At 47.5% G+C, this 12,284-nt stretch overlaps 1 protein-coding gene across 2 annotated transcripts; it reads right to left on the bottom strand.

Annotated features, from left to right (window-relative positions):
- Positions 1-2,963: 2,963 nt before the first annotated feature.
- ZADH2 (zinc binding alcohol dehydrogenase domain containing 2) lies at positions 2,964-12,278 on the bottom strand. Of its 2 annotated transcripts, none has more exons than XM_003788394.3 (2): positions 12,007-12,278; positions 2,964-5,800 (listed from the first exon to the last, which is right to left on the bottom strand). In XM_003788394.3, the coding sequence occupies exons 1-2, from the start codon at positions 12,213-12,215 to the stop codon at positions 4,876-4,878; spliced, it is 1,134 nt and encodes a 377-aa protein (XP_003788442.1). In that variant the 5' UTR covers positions 12,216-12,278; the 3' UTR covers positions 2,964-4,875. The 2 variants fall into 2 exon arrangements, with proteins under 2 accessions (XP_003788442.1, XP_023368170.1); XM_023512402.1 differs by having other exon boundaries at positions 4,660-5,821; positions 12,007-12,272.
- Between the last annotated feature and the right edge of the window lie 6 nt (positions 12,279-12,284).

The raw sequence follows: 12,284 nt of genomic DNA, 5'->3' as shown, positions 1-12,284 counted from the left end.
TTATTTTTCTGTAACACTCTTAGTTGGTCATATACTGAGGGCCCTTGACAAATGATAGAAAGGATGCTGGAGAGGTGGCCAGAGGTGCTGGGTATGCAGCCCACCTGTGTTCCAGCGTCACTTGCGAGCCCAGCAGACTCTGTGACCTGGAACAAGGCAGCTGATCTTTCTGGGTCCCAGTTTCTTCACTTACACTATGTAAAATGGGTATAACTAGATTATTCCCTAAATCCCAAATATTGCTGTTTAAGGGGCAATGAGGTCTCCTCATTTACACGAGCCAGAGAGGGATGCAGGCTCCTCTAGTTCCCAATATCTGCAGGCTACAGCTACCCCGGGAGCAGGTCTGCAGGGTCCCCAAGGCGTCAGCATGCAGGGTGCCAGGCAAGTGCTCTTCTGAGTGGGACTCCTTTCATTTTCTGAGCATGTTTCTTCATCTTTCAGTGACCAAAACACTGTTCATGCGAGTCCTTCTAAGATTCTGTCCAGCTCTTCCCGTGCAGAGAATAAGGCACAGTAACTAGCAACTTGGCGGACGCTTTTCCTGAGCTCTGAGCACAAATCTGTCTTTCTTACCTGATGCTACCACTTGTCAGCAGGGAGTGTTTTAATTATTCATTGAATTTCATGTTGGCAGATGGATAGATGCTGTCAGTGTCCTTCAAGAGAAGCTTTTACTTCGGAGGGGCCTGGGTTCAAATTTCTGCACTTCCGGAGCAGGATTTCTCCCTGAAACACCTATTGGTCCCCCCAAACTAGTCACATAGTGCTGGCCCTACACGCTTCCCAAGGACACGCCTGTCTCCTGGGACGTGGTGAGTTAGCACTGAAGGGTGAGTCTGTGATGGGCACAAGCCAGTGCCGGGTCAGTGTGGACACAGGTCTCCTTTAATCTTGCTGCCACATCTCACTAGCTACTCAGTGCTAGTGAAAACCTCAAACAGAAGACTCAAGCATCTTCCTTGATCTTCTCTGAGTCTTCAACTGTCGACCACCGAGAATCACTTGAATTGATGCGCGTTAGTTGTTTATGTTTTATATAATTTTTGTTTATTTATTTTTTGGCCAAGGTTCCATAGTTTCTCCATGGTAACAGCAATAAGATTCTCATGCCAAGCATTCCTCTTTTTATGAGGTGAAAAAATTTGATGCTAAACATCTAGTAAAAACAGCATTCGAAGTTTAAAATGACTATACTAAGGGTATCGATAATCCAGTTTTGCATTTGACTTTTGAAATTTGATCCTAAACATTTTATTCTGGGCCATAACCAAGAAATTAGTTACAGAAAATGTACCTTAAAAAAAAGCCCATGAAATTGGCATGGAAAAGTCTTTTGTCTTTAAATAAGTACTCAGTGCAATAAAGTATTAAACAAAACAAGACAGAACACGCAGAAAAGAGAGACTGTGAGTCCATTGACTCAGGCCATTCTGTGTCTGAGTTGTGTTCACAACACCTGTAGCATCGAGGAAATTATCATCGGAAGGTGACAGTGCTTGTCTTTCATTGTGTTCATGCTGAAAGCTGCACATAGCTCCTGTGTTTTTATATATGTCTAAAATATGGTATTTGTCCCATATGCCTATGTGGTAAAGTGATCAAGAGAAACATTTTCAGTATTTAGCACCAACCTTGTTTTAAAGGAAAGCCAGACTGTAGTAAATTCATGCGAATCGGGTTAAAAACATTACCTACGTACAAGTAGGTGACCATTGTCAATGTTACCCAAACAAAAGCCAGGAGCAGAAATCCAAAAAATAGATCCCTAAGCAGGCATGTGTCTTCAGTGGTATCATCTGCCCCGTTTCCAGTATCTTGTGGTATGAGCACAAAAAGAAGGCCTGTGTTGTACCGAGGATGTTACATCCTCATTAGCTGGAATGTTCCTCAAGTACATGATGCAAGATTTTCATTTTAATAAGAAGCAGCTACTTGTCACTGCGCTTTCATTAGATAAACACTGAATGTAATACTAATGACCATTTACAGAGGAGCTGTTCCATTCTGGAGAAACTTCATTCAGATGAAATCACAGAATCACAATTTATAGAACATATCATGCAAAACTTCCACCACGTCTTTGCAAACTATTCCCTGGATTTTTTTTTTTTAATGTTGAAATCAGTTAAGCAAAAGCATTCACTACCCAAAATGACACTGTTGGTATTTTTCCCAGGTTTGAAGGAAGAGCATTTGGCTCTTAAGAAGTTATAACCCAACGGTAAGGGACTGGTGGGCTCCTTCCACCCTGCCCGGCCAATGACCTTAAGCCGGGTGTGCAGAGAAGCACACTGAGCACTGAGAAATAATTTATCTACTGTGATTGTTCTACCCCGGACCCTTCTCTAAAACAAAGACAATTGCCCTGAATTATGGATGCACTTCTCATGATATGTAATACAGTCCCAAAGAAAGGTGTTGAGCCCACAGCAGTCTCACCCTCCACTGGAGGCTCACCCCGAACAGTAATCCCGGAAGATGAAACTGACGCTGCACTATGACCCTCAATTTACAAATCATTTTTCAAAAGAATAAAAAAAAAAGTTTAAACATATTTTTGGCATTATCTGAATGGGCGGAATCATTCATGCTTATTTTCTAAGAATAAATGAAAACAGCATGCCCTCAGCTTTCTTAGTTTGGGGAACATGAGGTTTTCAGATTATATTTTACTTTAAACCTGGGTGTTTGAATTTTATTTTTACATAGCTGAGTTTAGTATATTCCCTGAAAACATAATAAATTTCTATTCTGTAGCTTAAGGGATCCATCAGTTAAAATGTTGGCCTTTCATCTTTATTAGCCTCCCATTAAAATGAAAGAAACCGGGGCTCACTTTGGTTTAGAAGAAGCAATTTAGTTGGGAACGTCCTGCCTCCTCGGGTCCTCACACGGGGAGAAAGTACGTCTCTGCTGAGATTTCACACATCTATCTGCATAAGAAGCAACTAAGCCTTTCAGACATAGACTATGTTAAATTTAATAATATTCTTTGATTAATTTTATTACAACATTTTCCCATTCCCAGTCACTTCCTGTGCACAGTTACATTTGTAAAACCCTTTGTTTGTTTGTGTGTCTAAAGCGAGGGAAAGTCTCTTTCCGTTTTGCTACAGCTGTTAGGTCTGAAAGGGACAGATTAATAACTAAGCACCACATTGGACGAGCTTTCCTTGTCCCCTGTACCAGTAACCCTTTGCTATAATGAGGACACAGAGCGCTCCACATCGGGCTGCTACCCTTCTTCATAACTCAAACACGTCACAGTGGCAATAGCCTCTAGTGCTATTTGTCTTTAGTGCAGTTGTGACACTTCGGCATGATCCATAATTTGGCAGCTATTTACCGTGACATTTCCCTTCAGTGCAGCCATAACATTCAGTGAAGCCATTATTTGGTTCCATTTACCATATAAATTGTATTGTTGTGCATGCATGCTAGCAGCTACATTAGGTACCTGAAAATGAGTAAATCTTGTAAAATAGATACTAACAGCCATTCGGCGGGAGGGTTTCCTTGTTCCTTGGATGGAAGGAAAGAAAAATTAAATATGGTCCCCAACTTTCCTGGAGCACCTTTAATTGCGTTCCTATTAATTGAGCATGTTAGATACACTGAAACCCAAGCCTCTGGAAAATAACCTGGTGGGCTTCACCTTCAATTAGAAAGGCATGTGGGATTTCAGTGTAAGGAGGAGAGCAGCAGCAGTGCTGGGGCACGGGAGGTGCGGAGGCAAGCAAGTTGGCCAGGGACGAGCTTCGGGGGGGAGGCACAGGGCTCACTGCTTTGCACGCGTGGGCGGGAGCTGTGTGTTCACATCAGGCGACAGTGACAACCAGCATCTCGTTCCCCCAGAATATTTGGAGATGTGAAATGGGGACACAGAATTCTGTCTTTCCACGCCTGAAAGCCTCTAAGGAGAAGCATATGTATCGTTATTTTAGGTCACTTGGGTCCCTATGGTGCCCAGAGCTATCCGATACGATCCCGTGCCAGGCACACTGACGGCATTCACCCCTGGCGGTGGGTGTGCCCAGAGTGCTTTCCCTTCTGTGACCTGTGTTTTGTTACCTGAACCCTCACTCGGAGTGCAGCACACTCCTTCCCCTTTCCTGGGAAACGTTCTGTTAATTTTATAGAGTCCCCCTCTGCAGTTCCCCTAACCTGCTTTCTGTCTACATAAGTTTTCAATACTAATTTGTTTCTTAAGAGGGAAGAGATTTTCCATTCACATGTTCCTCACCAGGATGATGGTAGATAAAAGCCATTAAATAATAGACACTTCTTTAAAATACATCTGGGTTCACTAAATCATTTTTCTAATAACAAAATCAAAATTTTTAGGGGGGGATTACCACAAATTTCTATTTAGATATTTAATGACTTATAGAAAAAACAAGGGCCATTTCCTGAGGACATGGACTCAGAACACGTGTGTCTGGCTGACTTTCTCTACATCTCTCACCTAGGGATGGCTGATTAGCATGTGACCAAATTCTCCCAACAAAGAAGAATTTGCAAACTACTTCCAAGACTGATTTGAAAATCAAGCTGAAGACATACTGATTTGATCAGATCTTGCATCAGGAATTCATTTAGTTCCCTGGAACAATAAAATCCGGAATGAGATTGTCCACGACTAAAGAACTGAATGTAAACATTTTACCTCTTAGCCATCGAGAGAAGTTTTATTAGCACATTTTTTTTCCCAAGGGAGGAACAAAAAGATAGACGGAGAGTGAAACCTTCATTAACACCTTACTTTTGTTTAAAGAAATATATCCATTACCAACTAAAAATAAATTGATTTGAGTAATTCTGAGGCATAAAGTGCCCATTTTCTTTTCTTTGATTTATGTCATTATTCTGTTTTTACAGCTTACTGTTGACAGAGTGAGGTAATTCAACTACAATTTTTCCAGTGTTTTTTCCCATGTACATATAACTGACAGCACGGAATACGGACTCCAGGCCAATGAACCTGCCTTCTGGAGACAGATCTCCAAGGTCCACCGCACAAACCAGGTCTCCACTTTCCCACATCTTGAGCAAGTGGTCCATGGCTGCTTGGTACTCAGTCAAGTAATGGTTCAGGAAGAAGCCCTGGATGCTGGCAGATTTCCTCAGCAGCTTGGCTGGCAATGTTCCTGCTTTCACAGGCGAAAGGCCAGTTGGAGTTTGGTAGCCAGAGATAAACCCAATGACTATCAGACGCCCTTTGGCAGCCAAGGCGTCTACAGCCAAGTCAAACATGGTTCCCCCAACGGACTCATAGACCACGTCGACGCCTTTGGGGTACTCCTTCTTAAGGACGGTACCCATGGGCTCAGTTTTATAGTTGATAGGACGATCACAGCCAATAGATTTCAGGAAAGCAGACTTTTCATCAGAAGAACAGGTTCCAATTACATGGCACTTGGCCTTCTTTGAAAGCTGCACGGCAAACTGGCCTGTCCCCCCAGCTGCTGCTGTCACCAAAACTTTTTTCCCTTCAGACAGTTCTCCGAGCTCTTTCAGGCTGATGTAGGCGGTGGTGCCACTTACCAGCAGGGAGAGATACTCAGGTTTCACAGAGGGCACGGGGGTTGCAATGTTGGCAGGCACAACTGTGTACTCAGCAAAAGAGCCAGGTGCCATGTAAGCTACAGCTTGGCCAACTGAGTATCTGGCACTGGCAGACAGGCCCAGGGCTACCACCTCACCCACACCTTCAAAACCTATGTCAAAGGGGGTCTTAACTGAAGGGTCATAGCGGCCAGCTGCATAGTTGATGTCAGAGGCATTAACACCAACAAATCTAGAAGAAAGGAAAGAGATACTTTACAATGCTGTTGTTGTTAAGGTTGCCACACCCTGTTTAGTGACTATAGAGTGGGTGCTAAGTTGTACAATGTGATAGAATTCAAGAAAATTAGTCCCGCTTTCCAGATGAAAAAAAGAAACTAAACAAGTATTAGTTCAACAGTGATTTGCACTCAGTTTTGGTATATTTTATTCCTTCGTCAGTTTGGGAATAATTTCAGATCACCTTAAACAGCAAGTTATTTATTTCACACACCATTTATTTTTGCCCGTCCTCTTTCTTTCGAAAGGAGAAATAAGCACATATTCACCCAACAGTCAGGAAGCTCTCATTATATACAAACTTCACTGGAGCTGTGAGTTGGAAATTAATTGGCCTCTTAACAAAGATGTTAAAAACAACACTGGGATAAAATATATTCAAAGAAGTAGACTTGTATTGATTCTGGCAACAATTTAACACTTAAGATAATAATAGTAATGACAATGATGTTATTAAAGATTGATGTAGCGTGCAAGGTCACTGGTTGCTACACGTTACTGCAGGGCTGTTTGAAACATTGTTAAAGTGGCTGCAGCAAATTTTCTTTCTGATGTAACTATGTCCAGTATGAAAATATGCATTTTGATGAATTGAACAAAAATTGGGTAGAGTGTTATGAAACATTCAACATTTTACAGTCCTTCTCAGATGAAAAGGAAAGCAGGTCGCCACTCTATTTTTCCCCAACATGAAGCAGAGACACAACTTGATTAATACCAGATGATTATTTTCGTTTTGGTATCCAGACTCAATTTAATTGCAAAGGCCCATATTTTTCTCAGCTTTTTTTCACCTTGGTATACCTCATAACAAAAATATCCTGATTCTTAGGGAGGAAACCCATTTACCGAGTGTCAGGAGGTGGCTTAGCCACATAATGGAGGACCCTAAAAATGTCATTTCCACCTGTACTGAAGTGAAAGGTGGCAGTGTCTGGTGGTAGGAAGAAAGCTGTTACATAGGTCCTTGAAAAGAATTCACTTGTAATTTAACTTAATAAAGCCAAACTGCCCTGTATAGGGGACATTTTTGCTATACTGTGGGTAACACTTTTCGCTTATACTGTCTTGTCATTACCCCCTGTATTATCTACAGTACAGAGAAGTCTCTACCTGGTGTAGAAATAAAAGCAGGAAACAATTTCTTTCTGCCCCATTCAGAAGTCAGCACCCCACACAGCCTCGGTTACAGCCTCCGAATTCCAAACCCATAAACGCCACACGGTAACCAGAAGAGGGAGGGATGATTTTTGCTGGTTTCTCATTTGGCACATAACACCAAGATGCCTACATTCTATTTTTAGAGAGCGAGGCCTGCCATCTTTCCTTTACATTTACATAACTCTCAAGGCCTGGTGTATTTAACAAGGGTCAGAGTTTGCTTCTGGGCCTCACACCACAGCCCAGGGCAGTGTCCAGCTGCAGTGAGTCTGGGCACTGATGCTCCTGCCTCGGGCTGTACAGCCAACTCTGGGAAAGGGCCTGGGGGTGCCTCGGAGGTGGGTGGACAGAAGACCCCGGGCTATCAGTTCTGTTCTCTGAGATCTTTTGCCCGCTATTAACCCTTCCCAGGCTCCTGCCCCGCCCGCCCGCTTGTCCCTTCCGGGTGTCTCTGCTGGAGAGGCCACTCCTCTGTGGGGGAGCCGCCCCCCACTTAGGCGCTGAGGGACGCCCCAGTGGAGACCAGCCCCTGTGGCATCCTCCTCACCTTGCAAGAGGGCTGCCTCGGGGGCTCCGTGGGAGGAAAGTGTGACTGCCCCTCTCCCCGCCCCAGGCTGTGGTTTGCCGAGTCCCTAGAAGCGCTGGAGGAAAGCACCCAGAGAGCCACGCGGGCTGGACGGGGTGAGCAAAGGCCAGGTTTGCAGGGCTGTGGGGGTTATGATGGGAGTTGGGGTCCCCGCAGCTGATCAGATGCAGCTTGAGTTTGCCAGGGGGCTTTGCCTGAAAAATCACACCAAACATCGTGGCTATGAGCACAGGCGTGCGCTGGAGCCAATGCAGGGCCCCACGAACCGGTCCAGCTCGCCATCTCCTCTGTGGCGGCCTCGGTGCGCCCGGGCCAGCCTGTTGGGCGCCAGAAATAAGTGCTTCTAGGCCGGAATTCCTTGGAAGTGCCGGGGCACCTCTTTCGGCTCGACCCATACAGTCTTGCGGCCTCCCCACTGCCACCACGGAGAGGGGCGATCAACAACCCCAACTCCCAGGGTATGCTACAGCTGAATTGGCCAGGCGCCGGAATGGAGTGGCCACTGCCCGGGCCTGAGGTCGTGAACTCGGCCTCCTCGGGCTGGCCAGGGGAACCAGCCAGCGCACTCGGCTGCACCCTTTACTCCCTGAGCCCGCGCGGAGCTCCGCCCGGCGAACTAGTTCTAAGTCCTGAGCAAGAGCCGCACTTGGACGCTGCGGTTCCAGACAGGGCCGGCGGGCTTCGTGACCGTGACCTTGGCCTCTCAAATTACGCTATTTCTCACCTCGGTCCTTTACCCCACCCCACCCTCCATGCGCAGTCGTCTCCTAAATCGGCAAAGGAGGCTCGGGCTGGTGGGGACAGCCCGGAGCCGCTCAGCTTCGCGCCCCGCGCCCTCTCCTGGGTCCCTCCTAGCCGCTCCTGCGGGGACCCTCACCTCTCCCGGGACTCTCATCTGATACTGCTTTCTCTCGGCGGCTGGTGGGTACCTGTCACAGCCCCGGACGCGCCTGGTTCTTACCTGGGCTTTGAGAAGCAGCTGCCCGAGGGTCGGAAGCCCGCACCTTCTGCGCCACCAGAAACAAGTTCAAAGGCAGCGGGCGCCAAGGGAAGGGGGCCTGGGTCGGGAAGCGGGGGACAGGCGAGGATGTGGAGCCATGGGGGGAACAGATAGACGCGCTCGGAAGGGTGTGCTCATTTGGAGACCCTCGCCGTACCCTCTTTAATGGGAAACGTGTGCGTGTAGTGAGCGCAGGAGTCTCACAGTCCGACGGGGATCTGCTCAAAAGACTAAAATCCAGGACCCCGGAAAGACAATGGGACAGGAGCAGACATTCCCTAAATATATACCCGTCCGGTCATTCAGTGTATTCACACTAAAAGGGTGCTACCCCAGGTCATGTTTATTGTGAAACTGGGCGAGCCCGCGGAGGGGCGGGAAACCTCTGCACAAAACCAACACAAGGAGACTCAAGTCCAGAGTAAAAGCCTCCCAATGATGAGGGACAAAACAAAGTCGTCCAGCCCAGACTGTCCTTCAAAAAAAGAAAAAGAAGAGAGAAAATAAAGAAAAGAAAAAGAAAAAAGGAAGAAAAAAAATCTCGTCCTGGAGAGTCAGCAGAAATACCGTTCCCCTCCGTGAGCAACAACCGTTGATCAAAAACGCCTTCCCCATCCCCCACCTTCTCCTCGCCTTTCCCGCAAACTCTTTGCTCCATTATCTTAAATTTGAGCAGAAAATCGTTAGAAATATTTGGAAACGGAATAGTCTGTCACCTTCTTACGAAAAAAGCTAAAAATAGTGCACAAACTGACTTAACCTGGGGTCGTCTCCCGCCCTTTCTCCCCTCCGGGCTGAGCAGAGGGGAAGCCCCCAACTTGCCCCCGGACTCAGCCCAGTAAGGTGAGGACCGGATAAAGGAATATCAATTATACATTCCACAGGGGTCTTACACTCCCCCTTCATACCTTCTCTAAATGGCAAACTTCATTTTCTTAAACCAGTGTCTAGCTCACAAGCACTTCTCTCCCAGTGAATGAGGAAAGCGTATTTTCTGTTAGGGTGGAATGAAATACAGAAGTGGTTCCCTGAAAGAAAGTCCGACTGATTACAGTTAAACCGGGAAGACACCTTTCAAACAAGCGAAGTTAGGCTTCATCCATTGACTTTAGAGCAGATTTTATTATGATAAAAATGAGAAGTGCTTGAATAAAAATTTAATGCAATTAACACTGCTCAGGGGAGATTTAGTCTGGGATTAAAAAGAACCCTTCATTGAATTATTACACCTCTATTTTTATAAAAATTCAGAAAGTGCCACTCCCACTGACAATGTTTGCAAGAATAAAGGATCTTCATACAATTTGGTGGTGGGAATAGGTTTTCCAACAGAGTAGGAGAAGGGGTGGGGGCAAGATTCTGCACTCCTTCTGAACTAGAAGAAAACTGTCCCCATTCTTCTGCTAGAGATTCAAGATATAAGTTAGAGGTTAAGTTGCTCTTGTAAATATACTATTTATATTAACAGGATTGTTGGCATCCATGGGGGCACAAAAAAGGCATGAATTTTAAAGTAATCCAAACTGATGGGGTGCAGACATGGGAGCCAGGGCTCCAGGCCCCTACTGCTGAATCCAGGGATCCTCCTTGCTCTGGACTTGGGACCAACCCTGGTGATCCATGCAGGCTGCCCAGGGCTCTCTGGCTACCCAACCCGTGATGGGGGAGAGCAGCCCTTGGGGGAGGAGGAAATGAGGGATCAGAAGGGGAAGGGGAGAGGAACCCAAAGAGTAAAGAAATTCCAGGAGTTGGTTAACACCAGCAGGTAGAGAGGCCCAGGAGACCGGGCTCAGCCGAGCTGAAGTGTGGTTCCAGTGGGCTGTAGCCTGCAGTGCCCTATCTTCATACCTTCCCCAGCCTGTCCCCTCTGTGTGACCTACTCCCCTATCATACCCTGTTTCTAAAAGGAATTTCATTCACCTAGTTGTGTGTGTGTTTAGATTGTTTAGATTATCGTTCACAGTCAACAGCAAACTTTATCACTAAGATAAAAGAAAAAAAAAAAGCCAGAGGGGAACTTTGTGTCCATTGAAGTGTTTGTAAAGTTGCTCAGTCTGGTCTCATCTCAACTTCAATCACTGGTGCATTTGGTCTGTTCTATGTGCCCACACACTCAAGCCTCCTTTCCAACTGGGAAGGGCGTTCTCACTCTCCATGGCATCAGAATTTCATCACATCGTGAAGCCATTCTCTGCACCATGGTTAGAGGCAAATGCAAACATTTTCAAGGATACACACACAAGACTGTCTGTAACACTCCCCACCCTGCCCCCCCAGTTCCACCCACGGTTCATTCAATCACTGCTCCTAACAAGTTTCCAAAAGTTTGATCTGTCTGATCGGCACCTGGAAGCCTGATAGGAGTTTCCAAAATGGACCCAGTTAAACGCTGCACCAAACTTCTTAGCAAGGGTACATTTTGTTCTGTCCCCTGTGCAGGGGACTTACAGTACTTTTTAGCACAGGATTTACGACTTAGTTACAGTCAGAACTTATCTTAGCTCTTTTAATGATAAGATTATTCAACCTGAAAAATGCAACATTGTAACCATTCATGGGACTTGGCAGTACCTAGCCCCGGCCAGGTCGGGCAGCCAGGGGAGGCACCGAGCAGAGACCCAAGTGGCACAAGACTGACACAGAGTGAGGCTCCTTCGTCCCAGTAGCTTCACCAGTTACTAAAGATTAGTGAGGTCGAAACACGTTAAGGTGGGGGTGCCGTGGGAATGGAAAACACAGAAGGTCAGTCACCCAAAAGTCTGCAAAATGCCCTACCCCAGCCCTGGCCCGGCTGCCCAGGGCACGCCTGTCGTTACACTCAGGGGACAAATAACAGTCACACGGCACTGACAACACGTAGACAGCGCAGGCGAGGTGCACACAAACACAACCAAAGACAGGCTCCGCCATTTCCAGGCGGCTGCCAACCTGTAGGGGACAGGAAAAGCCAGCCGGGTCCCCAGCTTCCTTCCTCTAAAGGACGTTTACCTAAACGTTGCAGCTTGTGTCCAGGCTGTTCCTTCTCCACCCTAAAGATTATGTCAACGCAGGAACTATGGGTGCGCGCGGGTGGGCCGGCGGGGAGCCTCCCCTTCTGGGTCCCGTCGGTTTTATTTCGGGAGCGGGAGGGGGAGGAGGGAGGGTTGGAGGAGGGGAGGGGAATCCCAAATTAAAATAACCCTCAGTTATGAGGACATTCGGTGGCATCGGATATTCATACTAGCAAGTCGCATTACATTCGCCTTCGCCAGATGGCGGCGGGTTCAACTTCCCGGGATCTCGCCAACTCAGGCTGTGCGCCTGAGCGCGCTCCGGGGTGTGGGCACGCGGCGGGCCTGGGACAGCAGGAGCGGCGCTGCGCGGGCCAGGGACCGGGCCAGGGGACTGGGGCGAGAGGGGTGTGCCGGCTCACCGGTTCCGGACGAGGATGTCTCCGTCCCCGGGGAGCGGCACCGGGCAATCCCGGCGCAGGGTGACGGCCTCGCGGAAGTTGGGGCTCAGCTGGGTCACGACCAGCTTCTGCATGGCTTGGGGAATGGCGGATCCCTGAAAGTCCAGGAAGTGGCGAGCGTACGACATGTCCACGATGGTTCGGGCCCCGGCTGGCGCCAGCCTCAGCATGGCCCGCGCCTCCGCCCGCTCTCCGTGCCGCTGCTGGCCGGGGTCGCGCCCAGCCCGGGCGGCTGGGCT

This window comes from Otolemur garnettii, unplaced genomic scaffold, assembly GCF_000181295.1.
Source record: "Otolemur garnettii isolate 467f Iridium unplaced genomic scaffold, OtoGar3 scaffold00027, whole genome shotgun sequence".
Taxonomy (NCBI): domain Eukaryota; kingdom Metazoa; phylum Chordata; class Mammalia; order Primates; family Galagidae; genus Otolemur; species Otolemur garnettii.
The sequence above is the reverse complement of the archived record's forward strand: the minus strand, read 5'-3'. Positions and strand labels throughout refer to the sequence as shown.